Genomic DNA, 22,837 nt, shown 5'->3' on the forward strand with positions numbered 1-22,837 from the left:
GAAGGAGCTCCTGATCATGAAGGGCTTTATGGCTGAAATTGCTGCCATTTTTGATGAGTGGGCTGCCTGATAAATCTGAGATCTAACTTTGTTGTATCGGCTTTTTAATCTATACTTTATTACACTGACTTTTTCATCATTCTGCATCCTTATCTTTCATAGCACAGTGGTTAGCACTGCTGCCTCACAACACCAGGGACCCAGGTTCAATTCTGGCCTCGCGTCATTATCTGTGTGGAGTCTGCATGGTTTCCTCCGGGTGCTCTGATTTCTTTCCACATTACAAAGATGTGCGGGATAGGTTGATTGGCTATGCTAAATTGCCTTTAGTGTCAGGGGGATTAGCAGGGTAAGTACATAGGGATGGGACCTGGGTGGGATTGTTGTCAGTACAGATTCAATGGGCTGAAGGGCCTCTTTTTGTACTGTAGGGATTCTATGATTATCCTTTTCTGTTTCCACCTTGAATCTATGTTGCGGTCATCATTTCTGAATTGTTCTCATAATCCCACACCATGGATTTTCCCCAATTATTTTCCAGGGTTTGTGTGTTTTTATCGGTACAATAATAATTACACTGCTAAAGCTATTTTCAATGCATTCTAAAAGCATTCTGCACTTTGACTACATACAGTGCTTTTATCCTAGTCTGTCTCAGGACATCTATAATTACCTAATTTTATGGCTCTGTTGTTCTAAAATATCTTGTTGTACTGTCCACCAATCTACACCTCTATCAGATCCCCACATTTTAGTGACCTACGTTTCCTTGGATTCTATCTTCACACAACTCCTTACATTCTAACTTAAACTTGCAGTGCTGCCAACGGAACCGCCAAAGTAATGTTTTCACATCGGTTGCAACAATGCTTCACAGCGTCAGGGACCCGAGTTCGATTCCCGGCTTGGCGGGGGGGGGAGGTCACTCTGTGTGGAGTCTGCACGTTCTCCCCGTGTCTGCGTGGGTTTCCTCCGGGTGCTCCAGTTTCCTCCCCACAGTCCAAAGATGTGCAGGATAGGTTGATTGGCTATGCTAAATTGCCCCTTAGTGTCAGGGGGATTAGTGGGGTAAATGTATGGGGTTATGGGGATAGGGCCTGGGTGGGAATGTTGTCGGTGCAGGCTTGATGGGCCAAATGGCCTCCTACTGCACTGTAGGGATTCAATGAACAAGTGAAAGAGCAGTGAGAGTGGTTTAAGAAAAAGGAGTTGGAAATAGAAGTCTTCTGGTTCAGAACATTAGGAATAAACAATGAGAAGAATTTAATGCTCCAATGAAAATTTAGATAAAATACAAAATATTTTAAACTTAAGCACCACTCTCCTTTAAGAAGCTAACTCCTGTAGGCCAGACCACCCGACATGGGTGTCGTCAGAGGTGGAACAAAATATCGATTAAGACTCATTTAAGATTTTTTGGTGGATTTCACCAGCTGAACAATGGAAACTCGTCCAATTTCTTCAGTGAAATGTGATGCAAATTGGGTGCACTATCCTGCAAATCCAGTTTACTGACCTGTGCTCACTCAAAGAAATGGCTTGACAGCAGACCCTTGGTAAAATCAGGACTTTAGAGATCGGAGGATTAATGAGAAAAAGTAATGAATAGAAAGAACAAGGTTGCGGATCTAGAAGTGACATCCATTCATAAACAGTCACTCATTCTCTGCACACTATGATGTTAGTGTACCTTTAAGAGGTTTTTTTAAAAAATCATGGTCACAGCCTTGGGTGATGTCATTGCTGGAAGGAGGAAAAAAGCTAGGCAGGTCAGGTGACAGAGGTTTTTCAGCTTTGAGTTACGTTTTGGCTGCAGTGTTAGAGGCAGTCTCAGAAGCAAGCTGGAAAAGAAGTCTCTTTCTCTCTGTGTTTTGCTTTGAAAATTTTACCAGTTAGCTAAAAGAAAGGCTTGTTGCCATACTGCAGTAAAGAATCTGAGCTTTGGGAGCGGATATGACTGCAAACTGCTCTGAGTTTTTAAGTTCATTTGAAATCAGCATTCAACCCAGGGAACTGGATTCCAGTATCATGTGAGAAATCTGTTTAAAACATTTTGCTTATTGGATATTGGTTTTGATTGGAACATCTGATGTATAGTGGTTAAGGGGTATACATTATTGTGGGTTTTTTTTGTTTGTAATTGATAGAAGTTATTGCTAATTTTTTGTTCCGTATATGTTAACTATATTCTTAAATATACTTTGTTTGAGAAAAGCTCCCTAGTGGGTCTTTTGAATCACACCTGAAGTGGAACATATCATGCTTATCCTAGCCACATTCAAGATGCAAAACTTATGATTCAGGTGGGCTTCATAAAATACTTTGGAGTTTCTAACCTGAACCATAACAATACAGAAGGAATGTTCAAACTTTGCACCTTTCGAATTACCTTGGGAACCTATAGTTCCTCATTGGCTTCTTGTTAAGAATTAGAAAAGGCTGTATGCAGTATTCATGGGAGAACATCAAGATAGCTGATACAAGAGTATCTTTCACTATTGGGTGGCCCACTTGGTTCCTTCCCCCTCTGATCTTCTGTGGTCTAATACTCCTTGGGTATTTTCTTTGTAAGGGGTCACTAATAAGATGATGCACCCACAATGGGGGAGGTGATGGCCTAGTGGTATTATCACCAGACTATTAATCCAGAAACTCAGTTAATGTTCTGGCGACCTGGGTTCGAATACCACCACGGTAGGTGGTGGAATTTGAATTCAATAAAAGATACCTGGAATTAAGAATCTAATGATGACCATGAAACCATTGTCAATTGTCGAAAAAACCCATCTGGTTCACTAATGTCCTTTAGGGAAGGAAATCTGCCATCCTTAGCTGGTCTGGCCTACATGTGACTCCAGAGCCACAGCAATGTGGTTGACTATTTAACTGCCCTTGGGCAACTAGGGATGGGCAATAATGCTGGCCAGCCAGCGACGCCCATGTCCCATGAATGAATTAAAAATAACTTGGTTCCTTCCCTCTCACCTTCTGTGGTTTAATACTTTGGTATTTTTTTTTGCAAGGGGTCACTAATGAGATGGTGCACCCACAGTAGGGGAGGCGATGGCCTAGTGGTATTATCGCTAGACTATTAATCCAGAAACTCAGTTAGTGCTCTGAGGACTCGGGTTCAAATCTCACCATGGCAAATGGTGGAATTTGAATTCAATAAAAGATATCTGGAATTAAGAATCTACTGTTGAGCATGAAACCATTGTCGATTGTCACAAAAACCCATCTGGCTCAATACTGTCCTTGAGGGAAAGAAATTTATCGTCCTTACCTGGTCCGGCCTACATGTGACTCCAGAGCCGCAGCAATGTGGTTGACATTCAACTGCCCTCCAAGGGCAACTAGGGATGGGCAATAAATGCTGGCCAGCCAGCGATGCCCATGTCCCACGAATGAATAAAAAACAATGTGGGAAGTGTTTCTAGGATATAGTGAAATCTCTATCTTCTGACAAATATTTGAAGAAATCCAAGCAGTCCCAAGTTATTGATTTTGTAAGTCCTGGACTGAAGTTGCTTACGGCTCTGATACATCTGCTGTGGATACAGAGAGGACATCTTTCTGCCTGCCTCTCTCCCCCTCCTTTAAATAAGGTTCCCCTGTAAAAAATAAACATGCATAAGGAGTGCAATTGGCTAGCAGCAGGGAATCTGGCCAGCTATCAGTTCCTAAAATGCTGCTGGCCCTTAAACAGGGTGTAATTTTTGATAGCCTTTGCTGGCTAAATAGATAAATTTGGGCAAAATTATTCCATTTAAAGACAGTCTCTTAAAGCCGCGACTGCAGGAGGTGATGTGAAGGAGGGTGACTCTAACTGAACCCAAAGATAATCCCCCTGGGAAAGCTACATGGAGGGAATAGTCCAGAAGTCAATGCAATCACCCAAGTCTGTCATGGTGTACGAACACAGTAAGAGTTTTAACAACACCAGGTTAAAGTCCAACAGGTTTATTTGGTAGCAAATACCATTAGCTTTCGGAGCGCTGCTCCTTTGTCAGATGGAGCGCTCCGAAAGCTAATGGTATTTGCTACCAAATAAACCTGTTGGACTTTAACCTGGTGTTGTTAAAACTCTTACTGTGTTCACCCCAGTCCAACGCCGGCATCTCCACATCATGGTGTATGAAAGCAGAGAAAATGGTTGCTGTGTCAGGGAGGTAGAAAGAGGGGAGTGTCTCCATTTTTGTTCCCATTTCCATTAGGGCCCATCACATGTAGCAGGAATCTAAGTGAAAAACTAAAACCTCCTCAGGAGAGTTGCAGTTAAACTCACTTCCAAGACATCCTATCCTGAAATGCTTGTAACACATCTAGGAACATGAGGGACAGGAGTATTCCCTCATGCCTGCTTCGCCATTCAATGAGATTAGGTTGATCTGCACCTCAACCATACTACCCCCCTCATTCACACCATAATCGCTCGAACCCATTCCCCAACAAAAATCAATCCATGTCAACTTTGGAAGTTTCAATTAAGCCAGCACACAAGCTGGAGGAGGAAGAATTTAAAATTTCAACGGTGTGTAAAAGGTGCATAAATAAGCAACACACATCAACACAAATGGATCTATATACTTGGTTTTAATTTATTGACCATAAATTGTGCAATATTTAAACAATATCCTCTTGCACAGCTTTTTACATAATGATTTCAGCATTTTTAAATAAATACACCATGATATTTCTTATTGGATCATAAAAGTCACCGTGGATATTCCAATCGAATTAGTTAAGAGCTTCTGTCACATTTCTTTCAAAGTCCACCTGTCCTTTGAGTTCTATTAATAGAACATAAGAAATAGTAGCAGGAGTAAGCCACAAAGCCCCATAAGCCTGCTCCACTGTCAATATGATCATGACTGATCTGACCATGGCCACAACTCCTTTCCCACCTGCCCCACCCCCAGCATCGCTTCCCCTATCGTTCAACAATCGGTCTTTTAAGTTTAAAGTTTATTTATTAGTGTCACATGTAGGCTTGTATTAACACTGTAATGAAGTTACTGTAAAAATCCCCTAGTCGCCATACTCTGGTACACTGAGGGAGAATTTACCATTGCCAATGCACCTAACCAGCACACCTTTCGGACTGTGGGAGGAAACCGGAGCACCCGGAGGAAACCCACGCAGACACGGGCAGAACGTGCAGACTCCACACAGACAGTGAACCAAGCCGGGAATGGAACCCGGGTCCCTGGCCCTGTGAGGCAGCAGTGCTAACCACTATACCACCCGTGCTGCCCGTCTGTCTTTGGTTTGGAACGTATTCAATGGCTCAGCCTGCCACAGCTCTTAGGGTCATGGATCTTTGAAATTCTTCACCCCAAAGAAAAAAAATTCTCTCTCATCTCGGTCTTCAATGACCAGTGTTAGTCAAGGACAGTCCAGGGAATTTGCACAGTGGGTCTGTACAAGTTTTAGTTGGCTGCTGTTTATGGGCAGTCGCTCAGGGACAGGCTGCCCACTGGCAGAATGCGTGCTTCATCGTATGCGTGTTAGGATTGACGATGATTAGTTGACAGGTAGACAGGGACGTGTGGAGAATAAGCAGCGTTGCGGGTGGAGTGGGCAGAGAAGGGCATGAAGTTAAAATCTTGGATGAGAGAAATGATGACCATGTGGGAGGGTATTAGAAGAAAGGTAAAATTAGAATTTGGATCCTGTCATAAGCTGCATGCGCAATATCTATGACTATGAAATATCATGGGAACATCCAAGGTAATTAATCTTTAGCTTCTGTATCTTTCCAATTGCTTTTGTTCTACATACAAGTTCTAAATCTGCAATTTCCCAGGTTTAGGAGATGTATTTGCTGTAAATGAAACAACTGAACAGCGCACGATTTAAATAAATGCACAGCATTAATAATACAAAAGGACATTTCAGAAATACACAATTATTCCATCTCTTGCTCTAAAATGCTGAGGTCTACATATTATATAGAGTATTAACCTTCAGCACTCATTCACAACATTAACATGGATACAAATGTGCTACAACTGACAATAAGATTCCAACAATAACACAAAGGGAAATAAAGCTTCAAGTACTGGAATTTAACCCAAGTGACTGATAATAGAAACTTTTTTTTAGCCGTTAATTGGCAAAAGCCTGGACATAAACACAGGTGAGGATGAATTGATTAGAACCGGTTTTACAAAAAGAAACCAGCAAGAGGTCAGTTTACAAATTTACCACCACAGTTGCCTCCAGCACCTAGTTACCTGGAAACCTCTGTGGGCACAGCACACGGTTTGTCAAACCATTATTTAGGTTCCCCGACAGAGGTTTGGAGGCAAGAAAGTCCCGCCAACAGCGGACCTCCTGAAGCATTGCCCTTAGAAAGTGAGCTATCCTCAGAGAGCTAATGAAACTCAAAACAAGATGGCAGAAGTGTATGGCTCCAAGTGCGGAGTAACTTTATAAGACCATAAGACATAGGAGCAGACATTCGGCCCATCGAGTCTGCTCCGCCATTCAATGAGATCATGACTGATCTGATTTGACAATCCTCAAGTCCACTTACCTGCCGTATCCCCATAAACCACGATTATAAATCTGCCTCTCTCGGCCTTGAACATACTTAACCACCGAGCCTCCACAGCCCTCTGTGAGAAAGAAATCCACAGATTCACTACCCTGAGAGAGAAGAAATTCCTCCTCATCTGTCTTAAACGGGAGACCCTTTACTCGGCGATTACGCCCACTGGTCCAAGGGAAAACAACCTCTCAGCATTTAGGGAAAAGATGCCACCCGGGGGCATGACTAAATAGTGATGCCCAAAATAAGGAAGGCACACCATCCATAGAGTCATAGAGGTTTACAGCATGGAAACAGGCCCTTCGGCCCAACTTGTCCATGCCGCACTTTTAAAAAAAAAAACCCGTAAGCTAATCTCAATTGCCCGCATTTGGCCCATATCCCTCTATACCCATCTAACCCATGTAACTATCTAAATGCTTTTATCCATGGCAAGGTTAATTAATCACAGATCACCATTTCTCAGGCCTGGGTGAAGGAGAGACTGTTTTGTTATTCATTTTATAAATCATTCTGAATGGAAGGCTGGCATTATTAACCAGTACTAGGCTTTATCACCAGAATTATATGCTGCTTTTGTAGACTACAAATAAATTAGTTAATTTTCATTCATCCATAGGGTTGATTCTATAAAGCATTGTCCAGTAAGAGGAACTATCAGGAAGAGCAGCACAGTGAATGGCACAGCACTCAGAGAGAGGTACACATGTTCAAGTCTATCAGCTGGGTCAACAGCCAGAAGTGTGCCTCACTCAGTTAAATAAGTACACATAGTTTAACATTTCCAACACAAGACAAGAAGCACAAGAACTCAATTCCAGGTTTACAAGATCTTCTCAAATTGGGCTGAAGCAGAAACACATTTGGAACAAACAATGATCTTCCTAATCTATACACTTCCCAGATCCACGTCCAGGTAAAAATGTTTGCTGGGTCGAGGCTTGAAGACACAAGTGATTCATTTGTTTTCCTATTATTTCTCTATTCTGATCCCGTGTATAAAGGTTTCCTCCTTGGGACTGGCCACTCTAATTGTAAGTTCTCAATGGATAGCAAAGGATGCGATTTGCCCTGGGAAATTCTACCAAACATTAGTCAGCAGTGTTGAATTTTAAAACCCACACTCCCCAAAATGGCGTCGTCACCCGTTTTTTTCCCCCACCTACGTGGCCAGCTGTGCTCCTGAAATTGTCACTAGTCACAGCCCTAGATGCAAGTGTGCAGCCCAGTGCTCGGAGTACACAAGGTATCTGTTTCCTAATACTTAGCCACTGAGTAATATACCTTACCAGACCTTAGCTGTCATGTCATTGATTAAAAGGTGCTTGTGTGTGACAGAACTCTGCCTCAATGCTCAGCTGCTGTGCGGGACTTGGATTCCAATTGTAACGAGCAGCGTTGGGCCTGATTCTAATTAGAAGGCAGCAACATGGACAAGGCTCCTGGACTGAACAACTGAAATGGGTTGGAATAGTGCACCGATTTCTGGCATCAGTTTAAGAACACACACAGAAGCAACGTAGCTCAGATACTCAATCTGTTTATCTGGCATTTCGACCAGGGGCAATGACGTTTTTTAAAAAAAAGAATAATTTCCTTCTCCACAAAATCACTGATTATAGAAATCATTGCTACTTTTCACATGATGTTGCTCAGTACTGTGACAAATCTGTATCTTCTCTCAATTTGGAAACTTGTGTTGAACAGCAGCATGTCAAACATGACATTTCTCCGAATGTTTTACACTTCCATTACTAGAGGAAAACATTTATTGTAGGATACACCAGGACTGTTACAGTATTTGTCTTAAATAGTTACCTAATATTGTTGATCGTCAGAATGACAATTTCTAAAGCACTCAAACTATTAGTAAACCAAATTTGTTTGTCTCCCAATGGTAGGAAGCAGCTCAGCAAAGGTCCTTGGTTTTCATTGTGGATTCTCCTGTTATCCCAGAGAACAGAAGAAACTCAATGAAATGCACTCTGCTAAGGCTAAACCAGCCAAACTACCTTCTCCACTAATGCCCAGTAAAGCTGTACTTCAAAGATGAGAGAGTTAAGAGAAAAGTCGCCAACGTCAGCAGTTAATCACATAAGATTAGGACTCCAGATGCAGGCAAAGAGTCTCCAAGCAAATTTAGTTGGATGAGTTATTAAAAAAATTCTGTATTGCAATTCCTGAACACAAATACTGTCCCTGGGTGACTATTTTCAAATGGTTGGCATGGCAGCTAAAGATCAGGAAGATATAACACTTCAAGTTTTGTTTTAGATAGTTTTTCTTTCACAACTCCTCTGGTCGGGTGAGGAGGAATTCTAACCAGCCCCAGTTAGACGGGAGCAAGCTATGATGAAATAAGTCGCTCGGAAGCACTCTAAGGGCTTCTACCTATATAAGCAGCCTGTAAATTTATACACAAACACACAAATACACAACACAGGCACACAGATACACATGTAAATACATGAATACAATAAAGTTACTTTTACTACAATGGGATTACACAAATCCCAGAACTTTAGACTCTTGTGCAATTAAATACAACGCACTGTAAAACCAATGGAGCTATCTGCTCAGGTTGGCATAATGGGGTAGGATTAGGAACACCAGGTGTTCTTTGGCATGTTCTTCGCACAAGGAAACAACGGGAGGAAAAATTAAAAACTTGTCTTATAATGGCAGGCCAGGAATTGAACCCTTGGCACTGCAATGAACCAATCTGTACTCTGATCAGAGAACACGGCAACTTTGTGCTTTTTGGAGAAAAACCGCTCAAGATACAATCCCTCCAACTGGCAGACTCAGCATTGAGTTAATGGGATAAGAAGTGCGCAGTGTTGGAAATACTGGAAATAGTTGCTGTGCTAATGCCGGAGCTCCTTCCAGGAGAAACGTCCTGCATTAACATCCACAATATTGTTTTGAAATCACCATGCAGATCTCACTGTCTCCTCCTCTCTGGCGCTATGTTGTAGTGTCAGGGTATGCCATCTTTCCGCTGGCAGCACTGGGACGGTGGGACGTACCAATCGTAAATATAACTCAGTCTCGCTTTAATTTCTTCTTTGCACAGTTTCCCTTCTCTTTGGAGTGTCTGGTGCTTTTCCAGCATATCCTCAATGCTCTGCTTGTGTGTCACAATGTACTTGTTATTGCACCCACGCGATTTGTACTCGGTATCGAACCGTGGATCGTGCAGGCGTTTGACATCTACTGGTGCCAGCCAGGCCCCCAAAGAGACATCCTCACTCTGCCACACCTTCAAGTAATCAATGTTAATTCGAATGTAGTGTACCAAATCAGCAGACAGAACATACCCGCCCCCCAAGGCATAGGGTAAATAATAGTCACACAGAACCCAAGTGCTCTCCTTCCATTTCCCCCCAGACTTAACCCTTCCACGTCCCGAAAAGAAACCCCAGTAGAGTTTCTTTGGCTCTTTCATCTTCAGTTCTTCCTTGATGATATCTAACCTGGCAAAAGTATCATCATCCGCCTTCAACACAAACTTGCAGTCGACATTCTGGTCCACCCAGGCGTACATGTGAAGGATCTTATTGGTAAGGTTTTCATAGGAGTCCTTCAAGTCCGGGAGCAGCAGGAGATCGTGGTGCCGAGCATTTTCTTGCTCCAAATTCTGAACCTCCTCCGCTGCAAGCCCACTGGTGCCGATGGCAAAGTACGGGAGGATTTCCGAGTCCCGGTTGGCCAGCCACGTGCTCCTGATGATGCTTCTCCGCTCGGTATACTTGGGGCCGGTGGTGATCATCAGCACCAGGAAAGCCGAGAGGCCTTTGGTTTTGCCGTGGCCTGGATTGTTGCTCCGTCTTTCGACCCCGAGAGGCAAGCCCGGGGATTTCAAAGTCTCCGAGGTGCATTTCGCCAAATAAAGCAGCATCAGTGCAAACAAGGACAGGGTCGCGACGCCGAGGGCTGTTTTGTGGCGGCAAACAAGTCGGACTAGATTCATTGTGCAAACGCTTGAATTTCTGGAGTGCTTTCAGCTGGAGGGAACAAAAAAAAACAGATTACGGTTACAACAAGTAGCAAGATTCTTTCATGCCAATAAACAGCCTGATTCCTTGCAAACAACGGTGGCGCAGTGGTTAGCACTGTTGCCTCTCAGCGCCTGGGACCCAGGTTCGATTCCCGGCTTGGGTCACTGTGCAGACTCCATGCAGACATTCTCCCAGTGTCTGCACGGGTTCCCTCCGGGTGCTCCAGTTTCCTCCCAAAGACGTGCCGGTTAGAATCATAGAATCATAGAAACCCTACAGTACAGAAAGAGGCCAATTGGCCCATCGAGTCTGCACCGACCACAATCCCACCCAGGCCCTACCCCCATATATTTTTACCCACTAATCCCTCTAACCTACACATCTCAGGACACTAAGGGGCAATTTTAGCATCGCCAATCAACGTAACCCGCACATCTTTGGACTGTGGGAGGAAACCGGAGCACCCGGAGGAAACCCACGCAGACACGAAGAGAATGTGCAAACTCCACACAGACAGTGACCCGAGCCGGGAATCGAACCCAGGTCCCTGGAGCGGTGAAGCAGCAGTGCTAACCACTGTGCCACCGTGCCGCCCAGTTAGGTGCATTGGCCATGCTAAATTCTCCCTCAATGTACCCAGACAGGCGCCAGAGTGTGGCGACTAGGGGATTTTCACAGTAACTTCATTACAGTGTTAATATAAGCCAACTTGTGACTCATAAATAAACTTTAACTGCGGCAGGCATACCTTTGGCAGCATTTGGCGATACTGCAACCACATCATGGCTCCCATTACTTACTCTCTGAAATGATTTTCCCAATTTCATGTCTGTCACTTCTTTTGATTTATCGCCTTATGACAGTAGCTTGTGTGAGCAGCATCAACTAATGCAATGTAAATTAGTGAAAAGAGGCAGCCAGACACATAAATCAAACGCAGGCTAATAGATACCAGGAAATAAGCTGATATCACCGCGATCATGATTTGTAAGACAAGCATCTATGCAGGTTCAAAATCAGCTTTCAGTCTGCAGCTCTTTCCCAATATGTTAGTCAGAATCCTTCACACAAAATAAACTCAAGCATTTATCATTTTTGGAAGAAATTCAATGTACTGCTATTTTTAGGAGCCGCTATCTAAATCAGCAAGGAGGCAGTTATTAGCATCTACCCTGTATCTGAAGGGCATTGCATTAACAAGTCAAAGCGAGTTCACTGACGTTGAATCTCTGCCTGGCAAAGCCAACTGTGGGAACAGGTAGGTCACTGTTACCCCAAAAGGGATGTCGATACACTGGAAAACATTCCGTAAAGAAGAATTACCATGTTTGTTTTTACAGGAGAAAAGACTTGAGAGGACATATGATTCGGGCCTTCAACGAAGGACATTGCTTAGGTCAGCTATATATCTTGTACAGCGAATACAGAATTACAAAATCAAGCCTTGGCCAAGATTAGAATTTTTGTGGACAAGTGCAAAGAGTGGTTAATCCCAAGTCAAAGGGCTCTCTTGAAAAGAAACTGGATCAGTATTTGTTGAGAAAGATCAGGCCTATAGAGAATGTGTAGGATTACATGAGCTATGGAAGGAGCAGACTTGATGAGCTGAATCTTGCTGCCTTGTCCTTATCACTATCCCGCAGGAGTAGACTGTCAGCACAATGGTTGACATTTAAAAGTCCCCTATATTGATGCAATGTTTACGAGAAACAATCACTCCTCTATTATTGTTTCTGCAGAGCTGCTCAAATAAACGTTCTCATTAATTTCAAGGACCTGATGTGATCCCCTGGGTTATCTTGACACATCAGCCAATGCTTTCAGCCAGTTTCTCTCATGGTTTTAGAATAGAGAGAGTTCTGTGTTCAGCTGAGAAGGAGTTAATTAATGTGCAAAATGGAGACAAAGGTTGTAGAAAATAGAGAACAGAGGTAGGTTATCTATCTTCTCAGTGTTACCTAACTTCAGGGCTGTAATGTTGACTGGGTTCTCCCTGTTATATGTGTGTTATAATAAGGATGACGCAAAAATCATAGCCACAGGAAGTAGGTTTAATCCAGACAGGAACCAGATACATTACAAAGAATATAGGGCACAGAAACTGGCCATTCGGCCCAACCAGCCTCCTCCACCTAAATCTACAATCATAATCCTCTAACCTCTTCTCCCTCAAACTTGTCTAGTTACCCCTTATACTGTTTGCTTCAATAGATCCGTGATCAGGAGTTGGTCTCGCGACTTGCTGCGACAATTGTTTGGAACCATCAGCCCAGCGCCATTTAAAAATATTTCAGAATTATTTTGAGTGAACGGCATTCTTTTCTGCGGTTACGTGAAAGTCATGAAGGTCGACTTCATTTAGTCTTGGAAGCAATTCATAGAATCTCTACAGTGCAGAAGGAGGCCACTGAGCTCATCGAGTCTGCACCGACCACAATCCCACCCAGATCCTGTTCCCGTAACCCCACGCATTTACAGTGGTTAGCACTGCTGCTTCACAGCTCCAGGGTCCCGGGTTCGATTCCCGGCTCGGGTCACTGTCTGTGTGGAGTTTGCACATTCTCCTCGTGTCTGCGTGGGTTTCCTCCGGGTGCTCCGGTTTCCTCCCACAGTCCAAAGATGTGTGGGTTAGGTTGATTGGCCAGGTTAAAAATTGCCCCTTAGAGTCCTGGGATGCGTAGGTTAGAGGGATTAGTGGGTAAATATGTGGGGATAGGGGAATAGGGCCTGGGTGGGATTGTGGTCGGTGCAGACTCGATGGGCCGAATGGCCTCCTTCTGCACTGTAGGGTTTCTATGATTTCTAATCCCCCTGACACTAGGGTCAATTTAGCATGGCCAATCAACCTAACCTAACCATCCTTCTGGGAGGAAACCGGAGCACCCGGAGGAAACCCACGCAGACACGGGGAGAATGTGCAGACTCTGCACAGACAGTGACCCAAGGCTAGAATCGAACCTGGGTCCCTGGCGCTGTGCGGCAGCAGTGCTAACCACTCTGCCGGGAGGTGCAGGTTGAGTTCTGCAACAGAAGTCAATCCGCAATGTTAACAAGGTCACTTTACCCGATGGATTCATCCAGGTCTCAGAATTCTGAAAACACTGTTGACCTTTGCCCCTCTCCCACGTGCTAAATTGTTCTGACCCTATTCTATTCCAGATCTCACGGTCCCCCATGTGATGACATTTTCCGCAGGTTGGAAGAATTGCTACTGCTACAAAGCTGGATTAAAATGCTCATAAATGGCTCACTAATTAAATCAGGGCTTAACGTTGACAACTGCAGCTTTAGAATTCCTACCCGCTGACAGTCGCTCCACTGTCCGACAGAGACAGACACTAGTGGCCTGCGCTAAACAGCAGTCCCCATACTGCTGGTTTGAAGCCCTCCGTGATTCTGATGCTAAATTTTGCAGTTACACCGCACACCAAGCACCCAGTAATTAACTGTGATCCAATATCAGAACGGGATTGCATTATCCTGCGAACTACAGCTGCATAAACATTCACAAACGCAGTCTTGCTATTCAATGCAGCAGAATATTATTCAGCACATCATCCTTAATCAGGTAGCAGTACTCATATTTGGCTCAGCAACGTAGTAATATTCAATACAGCATTATTACTACTCACTACAGTGCAGCATTATTCAGTGGAGCACGGTATTCTGCAACAGAGGGGAAAGCAGGCTGTGTTTTTGATGGAAAAGTTCTGGTGTTCAGCTCAGGGTCAGATCGGACACCGGGGTTGCAAACTGTCAGGATAAACAGCGGTAAAATGGAGGAAAGGATGACATCAGTGGCAAGTGAACGAAGCCTGTGACAGAGGCTGAAGACGATGGTTTCAGTCTGCCCAAAGTTTAACCGCTTATCCAATATTGGGTGCTGAATAAGCATTCTGACAGCAGAGGCAGTGGAGCGACAAAACTCAGTTAGAGCGGTGTGCCAGCTGTGTGTGTATGGGACTTGATTCCATACAGTGCAGAAGGTGGCCATTCGGCTCATTGAGTCTGCACAGATGCTCTGATAGAGTATCTTACCCAGGCCCTCTCTCCCGCCCTTTCACCATGGCTATTCCACCGAACCTGCACACCTTTGGACTGTGGGAGGAAACCGGAGCACTCAAAGGAAACCCACGCAGACACGGGGAGAACATGCAAATTCCACACAGGCAGTCACCCAAGGCTGGAATTGAACCCGGATCCCTGACACGGTGAGGCAGCGGTGCTAACCACTGTGCCAGCGTGCCACCCAGACTTGTAGATAAGAACGGCATGGTGGCACAGTGGTTAGCACTGGGCAGCACGGTGGCACAGTGGCTAGCACTGCTGCCTCACAGCGCCAGGGACCCGGGTTCAATTCCAGCCTCGGGTCACTTTCTGTGTGGAGTTTGCACGTTCTCCCCGTGTCTGTGTGGGTTTCCCCGGGTGCTCCGGTTTCCTCATACAGTCCAAAGATGTGTGGGTTAGGTTGATTGGTCATGCTAAATTGACACTAGTATCAGGAAGATTAGCAGGGTAAATGTATGGGGTTACAGGGATAGGGCCTGGGTGGGATTATGGTCGGTGTAGACTCGATGGGCTGAATGGCCTCCTTCTGCACTGTAGGGATTCTATGAAAAGCAGATCAAGAATAGACCCTTGAAGGAGGTTTGAATGGTAGCAGGGCAGCATTGTTGCAAGTACAGCCAGACAACATAGAGGAGAGGCTCGAAGGATTGTATAGGCTGGTCGTGTCAAAAGCTGTAAAGAGATTGAGAAGGATGAGGAAACATAGTGCATTGTGGTCACAGTCAGGAAGTATTTTATTTCTGTTTCAGTGTTGGGGGAGGGCAAAGACCTGATTGGAGAGATTCAAACATGGTGTTGCATGAAAGATAGTTATGAATTTGAGAAACGGCAACATGTTAAAGGACTTTGAGAGGAAAGAGAAGCTTGGGCTGTCATCTGTAAGAATACTTCACACACCTGAATAACAATAATATTGTATTATCCTGAATAATAATATTGGATCTCCCCAAATAATAATGAACAGTTTGAACGATATGTCTTGAACATTGCACTACATAAATATCACATTGCACTGAAAGTTTGAAAGTGGAGTCACAGGTGGACAGAGTGGTGAGGGCGGCATTCGGCATGCTTGGTTTCATTGGGCAGAACATTGAATATAGGAGTTGGGACGTCTTGTTGAAGTTAAACAAGACATTAGTAAGGCCACACTTGGAATACTGTGTACAGTTCTGGTCACCCTATTATAGAAAGGATATTATTAAACTAGAAAGGGTGCAGAAAAGATTTACTAGGATGCTACCCGGACTTGATGGTTTAAGTTATAAGGAGAGGCTGGATAGACTGGGACTCTTTTTCCCTGGAGCGTAGGAGGCTTAGAGGTGACCTTATTGAGGTCTATAAAATAATGAGGGGCATAGATAATGTAGATAGTCAACATCTTTTCCCAAAGCTAGGGGAGTCTAAAGTTAGAGGGCATTGGTTTAAGGTGAGAGGGGAGAGATACAAAAGGGTCCAGATTGGCAATTTTTTCCACAGAGGGTGGTGAGTGTCTGGAATGAGCTGTCAGAGGTAGTAATAGAGGTGGGTATAATTTTGTTTTTTGAAAAGCATTTAGACAGTTACATGCGTGAGAGGGGTACAGAGAGGTATGGGCCAAATGCGGGCAATTGGAACTAGCTTAGTGGTTAAAAAGAAAAGGGCAGCATAGACAGATTGGGCTGAAGGACCTGTTTCCATGCTGTAAACCTCGATGACACTGTTCTCATGGAAGGCCGTCAATCTGAAATGTTAACTTTCTTGCTCCACGGAAGCTAGGTCACCTGCTGAGCACTTTCAGCATTTTCTGATTTGATATTAGCTTCTTAGATTTAAAGGAGCCAGTGGAGTAACAAGGGCATAGTTTTCTTTCCTCCCCAGGACGATCGCCTAACATTGAGTGGCTTTGACGAAGGAAGGGATTGATCGTACCTGATGTTCTCAAGCAGGGTGACTACGCCAGCTGTGGGGGGAGGGGGGGGGGGGGTCGTGTCTGGGGATAAAAGAGTTTATGCCAAGGGAAAAAAACTGGACAGTGGTGAAATCAGAAGACAAGGGCCAAAGGTCGAGTTGGAGATTGAAACCATCGAGAATGAACCCGAGCTCAATGCAGAGGCGGGAGGTTATCTCTGAGTCACACAGGTGGGCTTTTGGTGGGGTGGTAGAGAATAAGGATCTTGAAGGCAGCGAGGGGGTTGGGGGGGGGAGGGGGGGTGGTGGAACAAGATGATGATTCATGACTATTTTCACCACAGTGACAATTCAATGCACGGCAACATTATTACTCAGAACAATTCGATCAGAATTATTCAGCTGATGATGTTTGGTATAAGTTAAAACATTACTCAGGACGGTGCAGTACCATCATTTAGGACAACATCATTCAAGACAGGGCAGCATTATTATTCAGGCGAGTGGAGTATTATTTGAAGCACTGTGCTAATATTGAAGATGTTATTATTGAGAGAGACTCAGATGTCAAGTAATATTTCAGGCAATGCAGGATTGAGCTAAGTGTTACTGTTTAAGACAATGCAGTGTTCTGATTCTAGGATGTTGTTCCCCGGCGCCGCACAATCGTGGGGCATTACTATCGGGCGCCGCACAATCTGTGAGCGTTATTACCAGGCACCGCACAACATTGGACATCATTATCCATTGCTGGACAATATTGGAGCGCTTTTATCCAGTGCTGGACAAATAGTGGAGCGTTATTATCCAGTGCTGGACAATATTGGAGCATTATTATCCAGTGCTGGACAATATTGGAGCATTATTATCCAGTGCTGGACAATACTGGAGCATTATTATCCAGTGCTGGACTATACTGTAGCATCATTACCCAGTGCTGGACAATATTGGAGCGTCATTACCCAGTGCTGGACAATATTGGAGCATCATTACCCAGTGCTGGACAATATTGGAGCATCATTACCCAGTGCTGGACAATATTGGAGCATCATTACCCAGTGCTGGACAATATTGGAGCATCATTACCCAGTGCTGGACAATACTGGAGCATTATTATCCAGTGCTGGACTATACTGTAGCGTCATTACCTAGTGCTGGACAATATGGGAGCATTATTCCCCAGTGCTGGACAAGATTGGAGCATCATTACCCAGTGCTGGACAATATTGGAGCATCATTACCCAGTGCTGGACAATATTGGAGCATCATTACCCAGTGCTGGACAATATTGGAGCATCATTACCCAGTGCTGGACAATATTGGAGCATCATTACCCAGTGCTGGACAATATTGGAGCATCATTACCCAGTGCTGGACAATATTGGAGCATCATTACCCAGTGCTGGACAATATTGGAGCATCATTACCCAGCGCTGGACAATATTGGAGCGTCATTACCCAGCGCTGGACAATATTGGAGCGTCATTACCCAGTGCTGGACAATATTGGAGCATCATTACCCAGTGCTGGACAATATTGGAGCATCATTACCCAGTGCTGGACAATATTGGAGCGTCATTACCCAGTGCTGGACAATATTGGAGCGTCATTACCCAGTGCTGGACAATATTGGAGCGTCATTACCCAGTGCTGGACAATATTGGAGCATCATTACCCAGTGCTGGACAATATTGGAGCATCATTACCCAGTGCTGGACAATATTGGAGCGTCATTACCCAGTGCTGGACAATATTGGAGCGTCATTACCAGTGCTGGACAATATTGGAGCGTCATTACCCAGTGCTGGACAATATTGGAGCATCATTACCCAGTGCTGGACAATATTGGAGCATCATTACCCAGTGCTGGACAATATTGGAGCGTCATTACCCAGTGCTGGACAATATTGGAGCGTCATTACCCAGTGCTGGACAATATTGGAGCGTCATTACCCAGCGCTGGACAATATTGGAGCATCATTACCCAGCGCTGGACAATATTGGAGCATTATTACCCAGTGCTGGACAATATTGGAGCATTATTACCCAGTGCTGGACAATATTGGAGCATCATTACCCAGTGCTGGACAATATTGGAGCATCATTACCCAGTGCTGGACAATATTGGAGCATCATTACCCAGTGCTGGACAATATTGGAGCATTATTACCCAGTGCTGGACAATATTGGAGCATCATTACCCAGTGCTGGACAATATTGGAGCATCATTACCCAGTGCTGGACAATATTGGAGCATCATTACCCAGTGCTGGACAATATTGGAGCATTATTACCCAGTGCTGGACAATATTGGAGCATCATTACCCAGTGCTGGACAATATTGGAGCGTCATTACCCAGTGCTGGACAATATTGGAGCATTATTACCCAGTGCTGGACAATATTGGAGCATCATTACCCAGTGCTGGACAATATTGGAGCATCATTACCCAGTGCTGGACAATATTGGAGCATCATTACCCAGTGCTGGACAATATTGGAGCATCATTACCCAGTGCTGGACAATATTGGAGCATCATTACCCAGTGCTGGACAATATTGGAGCATCATTACCCAGTGCTGGACAATATTGGAGCATCATTACCCAGTGCTGGACAATATTGGAGCATCATTACCCAGTGCTGGACAATATTGGAGCATCATTACCCAGTGCTGGACAATATTATCCTGCACAGCTCGGCATTGACCAATTTTGATGAAATTATAGAGATTCCTCGACTTACCGCTCCATTGAATTTTCTGACGGAATGAGGCGGCTGGGCTGTCGATTATTCAGTCAGGCCTCTCTCTCTCTCTCTCTCTTTCTCAGCCGCTACCGCCTCCTGGGGAAAGGCGCATCAGCGACACCGTCCCCACCGCCGGCAGCCCGGCCGGCGTCAGGACGGCCGCGACGTGATGGCGTCATCAGGGGCGCTGACGCGATGACGTACACAGGGCAGACGTGATAATGTCCGCCCGAGGGCAGACGTCATGACGTACGCCCTGGAGCTGACGTGATGACATACGCCCGGGTGTTGACGTACGCCCGGGTGCTGACGTCATGACGTAACCCGGGAGATGTCGGGGCGCCGCTGGGACTCTGTCGCAATGAGCATGACGGGATGAGGGGACCGAGGGACCGAGCTCATCAGCGCCTCCTGTAGCTCGGAGGCCTCACTGGCTGCATTTCATTCACATAGCGGTGGAATATTGTACATTAATCATTCCATTCGTGGTGGCCATGCCTTTAGTTCAGATCCTAAACTCTGCATTTCCCTTCCTAAATCCCTTCTCTTTAAAATCTACCTCTCGGTCATCTTATAAAAGCAAAATAGTGCAGATGCTGGAATCTGAAACTAAACCAGAAAGTGCTGGAAAATCTCAGCAGGTCTGACAGCACCTGTGGAGAGAGAATAGAGGCAATGTTTCGAGTCTGGATGACTCTTTGACAGACGGGCCGGAACTCTACCACCTCGCCCGCCACGGAATCAGCACGGCGAGTGACTGACAACGGAAATCTCCTTTGACCTCGAGCGGGAATTTCCGGTCTCGCCCAAGCAAGCCCGTAAAATCCCACTCATGCTGTCAGACCTGCTGAGACTTTCCAGCATTTTCTGTGCGTTGAATATCTCCTTACGGTTGGTAATTGCTTCTGTAAAGAGATTAGGAATGTTTTATTGTGATGAAGGTGCTATATAAATTCAAATATTTGTGTATGTGGGTGCCTCGGGCCTCGCTCTTCTGCTTCCCCCAGGTTCGATTCCTGGCCTTGGGTCACTGTCTGTGTGGAATCTACACATTCTCCCTGTATCTGCGTGGGTTTCCTCCGGGTGCTCCGGTTTCCTCCCACAAAGATGGTTAGGTTAGGTTGATTGGCCATGCTAAAGGGAACTGATTGGCCAGTTCCCTTCCACACTCCAGAGATGTGCGGGTTAGATGGATTGGCCATGCTAAATTGCCCCTTAGTGTCCAAAGATGTGCATGTTACTGGTATAGCACAGTAAGAAGTCTCACAACACCAGGTTAAAGTCCAACAGGTTTATTTGGTAGCACAAGCTTTCGGAGTGCTGCCTCTTCATCAAGTGAGTGGAGAGTTGGGTTCACAAACAGGGCACATATATACACAGACTCAATTACAAGATAATGGTTGGAATGTGAATCTTAACAGGTAATCAAGTCTTTACAGGTGCAGACAATGTGAGTGGAGAGAGGGTTAAGCACAGGTTAAAGAGATGTGAATTGTCTCAAGCCAGGACAGTTAGTGAGATTTTGCAAGCCCAGTCAAGTTGTGGGGGTGACAGGTAGTGTGACATGAACCCAAGATCCTGGTTGAGGCTGTCCTCATGTGTGCGGAACTTGGCTATCAGTTTCTGCTCAGTGATTCTGCTTGTCGTGTGTCTTGAAGGCCACCTTAGAGAACGCTTACCTGAAGATCAGAGGCTAAATGCCCTTGTCTGCTGAAGTGTTCCCTGACAGGAAGGGAACACTCCTGCCTGGTGATTGTCGAGCGGTGTCCATTCATCCGTTGTCGTAGCGTCTGGATGATCTCGCCGTGCTACCAAATAAACCTGTTGGACTTTAACCTGGCGTTGTGAGACTTCATACTGTGCCCAACCCCAGTCCAACGTCGGCATCTCCACATCATTACTGGTATAGGGCAGCGGAGTGGGCCTGGGTGAGATGCTCCTCCGGAGAATTGGTGCAGACTTGATGGGCCGAATGGCTTCCTTCTGCACTGTAGGAATTTTATGGAGCCTGTAGTTTATATTCTTTATTTACAGCAAGTATTATAAATTTGTCTTTTGCACGAGGTTGGAGCTACTTCTGGATCTCTTATTTCTCTGTCATGTGATCTGACATCATTATCACATCGACGTTACGCATGATTCTTCATTTTACAGAGCCGGTGGCTCTGACATCCATCATTATGAAGTGCTTCGAAAGGCTAGTCATGGCACTAATCAATTCCAGCCTCCCGGACTGCCTGGATCCACTACAGTTTGCCTATCGCCGCAACAGGTCCACAGCAGACGCCATTTCCTGGCCCTGCACTCAACCCTGGAACAGATAACTAGGACACCTATGTCAGACTCCTATTATTGATGATAGCTCAGCCTTCAACACTATTATTCCCACAAAACTCATCTCCAAACTCCGTGGCCTGGGCCTCGGCACATCCCTCTGCAACTGGATCCTGAACTTCCTAACTCATAAACCATAATCAGTAAGGATAGGCAACAACACCTCCTCCACGATAATCCTCAACACCGGTGCCCCTCAAGGCCGTGTTCCCAGCCGCCCACTATACTCCTTATACACCTATGACTGTGTGGCCAAATTCCCCTCCAATTTGATTTTCAAGTTTGCTGATGACACCACCGTAGTGGGTCAGATCTCAAACAATGATGAGACAGAGTACAGGAATGAGATAGAGAATCTGGTGAACTGGTGCGGCAACAATAATCTCTCCCTCAATGTCAACAAAATGAAGGAGATTGCCATCGACTTCAGGAAGCATAAAGGAGAACATGCCCCGTCTACATCGACGGGGACGAAGTAGAAAGGGTCGAGAGCTTCAAGTTTTTAGATGTCCAGATCACCAACAACCTGTCCTAGTCCCCCCATGCCGACACTATAGTTAAGAAAGCCCACCAACACCTCTACGTTCTCAGAAGACTAAGGAAATTTGGCATGACAGCTACGACTCTCACCAATGTTTATAGTTGCACCATAGAAAGCATTCTTGCTGGTTGTATCGCAGCTTGGTATGGCTCCTGCTCTGCCCAAGACCGCAAGGAACTACAAAAGGTCCTGAATGTAACCCAATCCATCACGCAAACCAGCCTCCCACCCATTGACTCTGTCTACACTTCCCGCTACCTCAGCAAAACAGCCAACATAATTAAGGACCCTACTCACCCCGGAAATTCTCTCTTCAACCTTCTTCCTTCGGGAAAAAGATACAAAAGTCTGAGGTCACGTACCGACCGTCTCAAGTACAGCTTCTTCCCTGCTGCTGTCAGACTTTTGAATGGACTTACCTTGCATTAAGTTGATCTTTCTCTACGCCATAGCTATGGTTGTAACGCTACACTCTGCACTCTCTCCTTTCCTTCTCTATCAATGGTATGCTTTGTCTGTATAGCACGCAAGAAACAATACTTTTCACTGTATGTTAATACATGTGACAATAATAAATCAAATCAAACCAAATCAAAATTTTATGGACTAATGAGTCAATTTTTGTGCTATAAATTCTATGTAAAATGCTGAAATGCATTCTCTTAATTGAAAGGGAAACCTTGATCGTAATCTACAGTTTACTA

General features: G+C 45.0%; 1 protein-coding gene and 1 long non-coding RNA gene across 2 annotated transcripts; one reads left to right on the forward strand and one right to left on the reverse strand.

Annotated features, from left to right (window-relative positions):
* The first annotated feature begins 1,816 nt into the window (after positions 1 to 1,816).
* On the forward strand, positions 1,817 to 21,759 carry LOC144509915 (uncharacterized). The gene is made up of 3 exons (XR_013500536.1): positions 1,817 to 2,030; positions 16,483 to 16,551; positions 21,413 to 21,759. It is a non-coding gene; the product is annotated as an uncharacterized LOC144509915 (long non-coding RNA).
* b3galt6 (UDP-Gal:betaGal beta 1,3-galactosyltransferase polypeptide 6) lies at positions 4,582 to 19,394 on the reverse strand. The gene is made up of 2 exons (XM_078238907.1): positions 19,256 to 19,394; positions 4,582 to 10,560 (listed from the first exon to the last, which is right to left on the reverse strand). The coding sequence occupies exon 2, from the start codon at positions 10,524 to 10,526 to the stop codon at positions 9,534 to 9,536; it is 993 nt and encodes a 330-aa protein (XP_078095033.1). The 5' UTR covers positions 10,527 to 10,560; positions 19,256 to 19,394; the 3' UTR covers positions 4,582 to 9,533.
* Positions 21,760 to 22,837: the final 1,078 nt, after the last annotated feature.

The sequence above is a fragment of the Mustelus asterias genome, chromosome 22 (assembly GCF_964213995.1).
Source record: "Mustelus asterias chromosome 22, sMusAst1.hap1.1, whole genome shotgun sequence".
NCBI lineage: Eukaryota > Metazoa > Chordata > Chondrichthyes > Carcharhiniformes > Triakidae > Mustelus > Mustelus asterias.

Coding starts and splice junctions, on each gene's coding strand:
- b3galt6 (XM_078238907.1), bottom strand. CDS start 10,526: ATGAATCTAGTCCGACTTGTTTGCCGCCACAAAACAGCCCTCGGCGTC.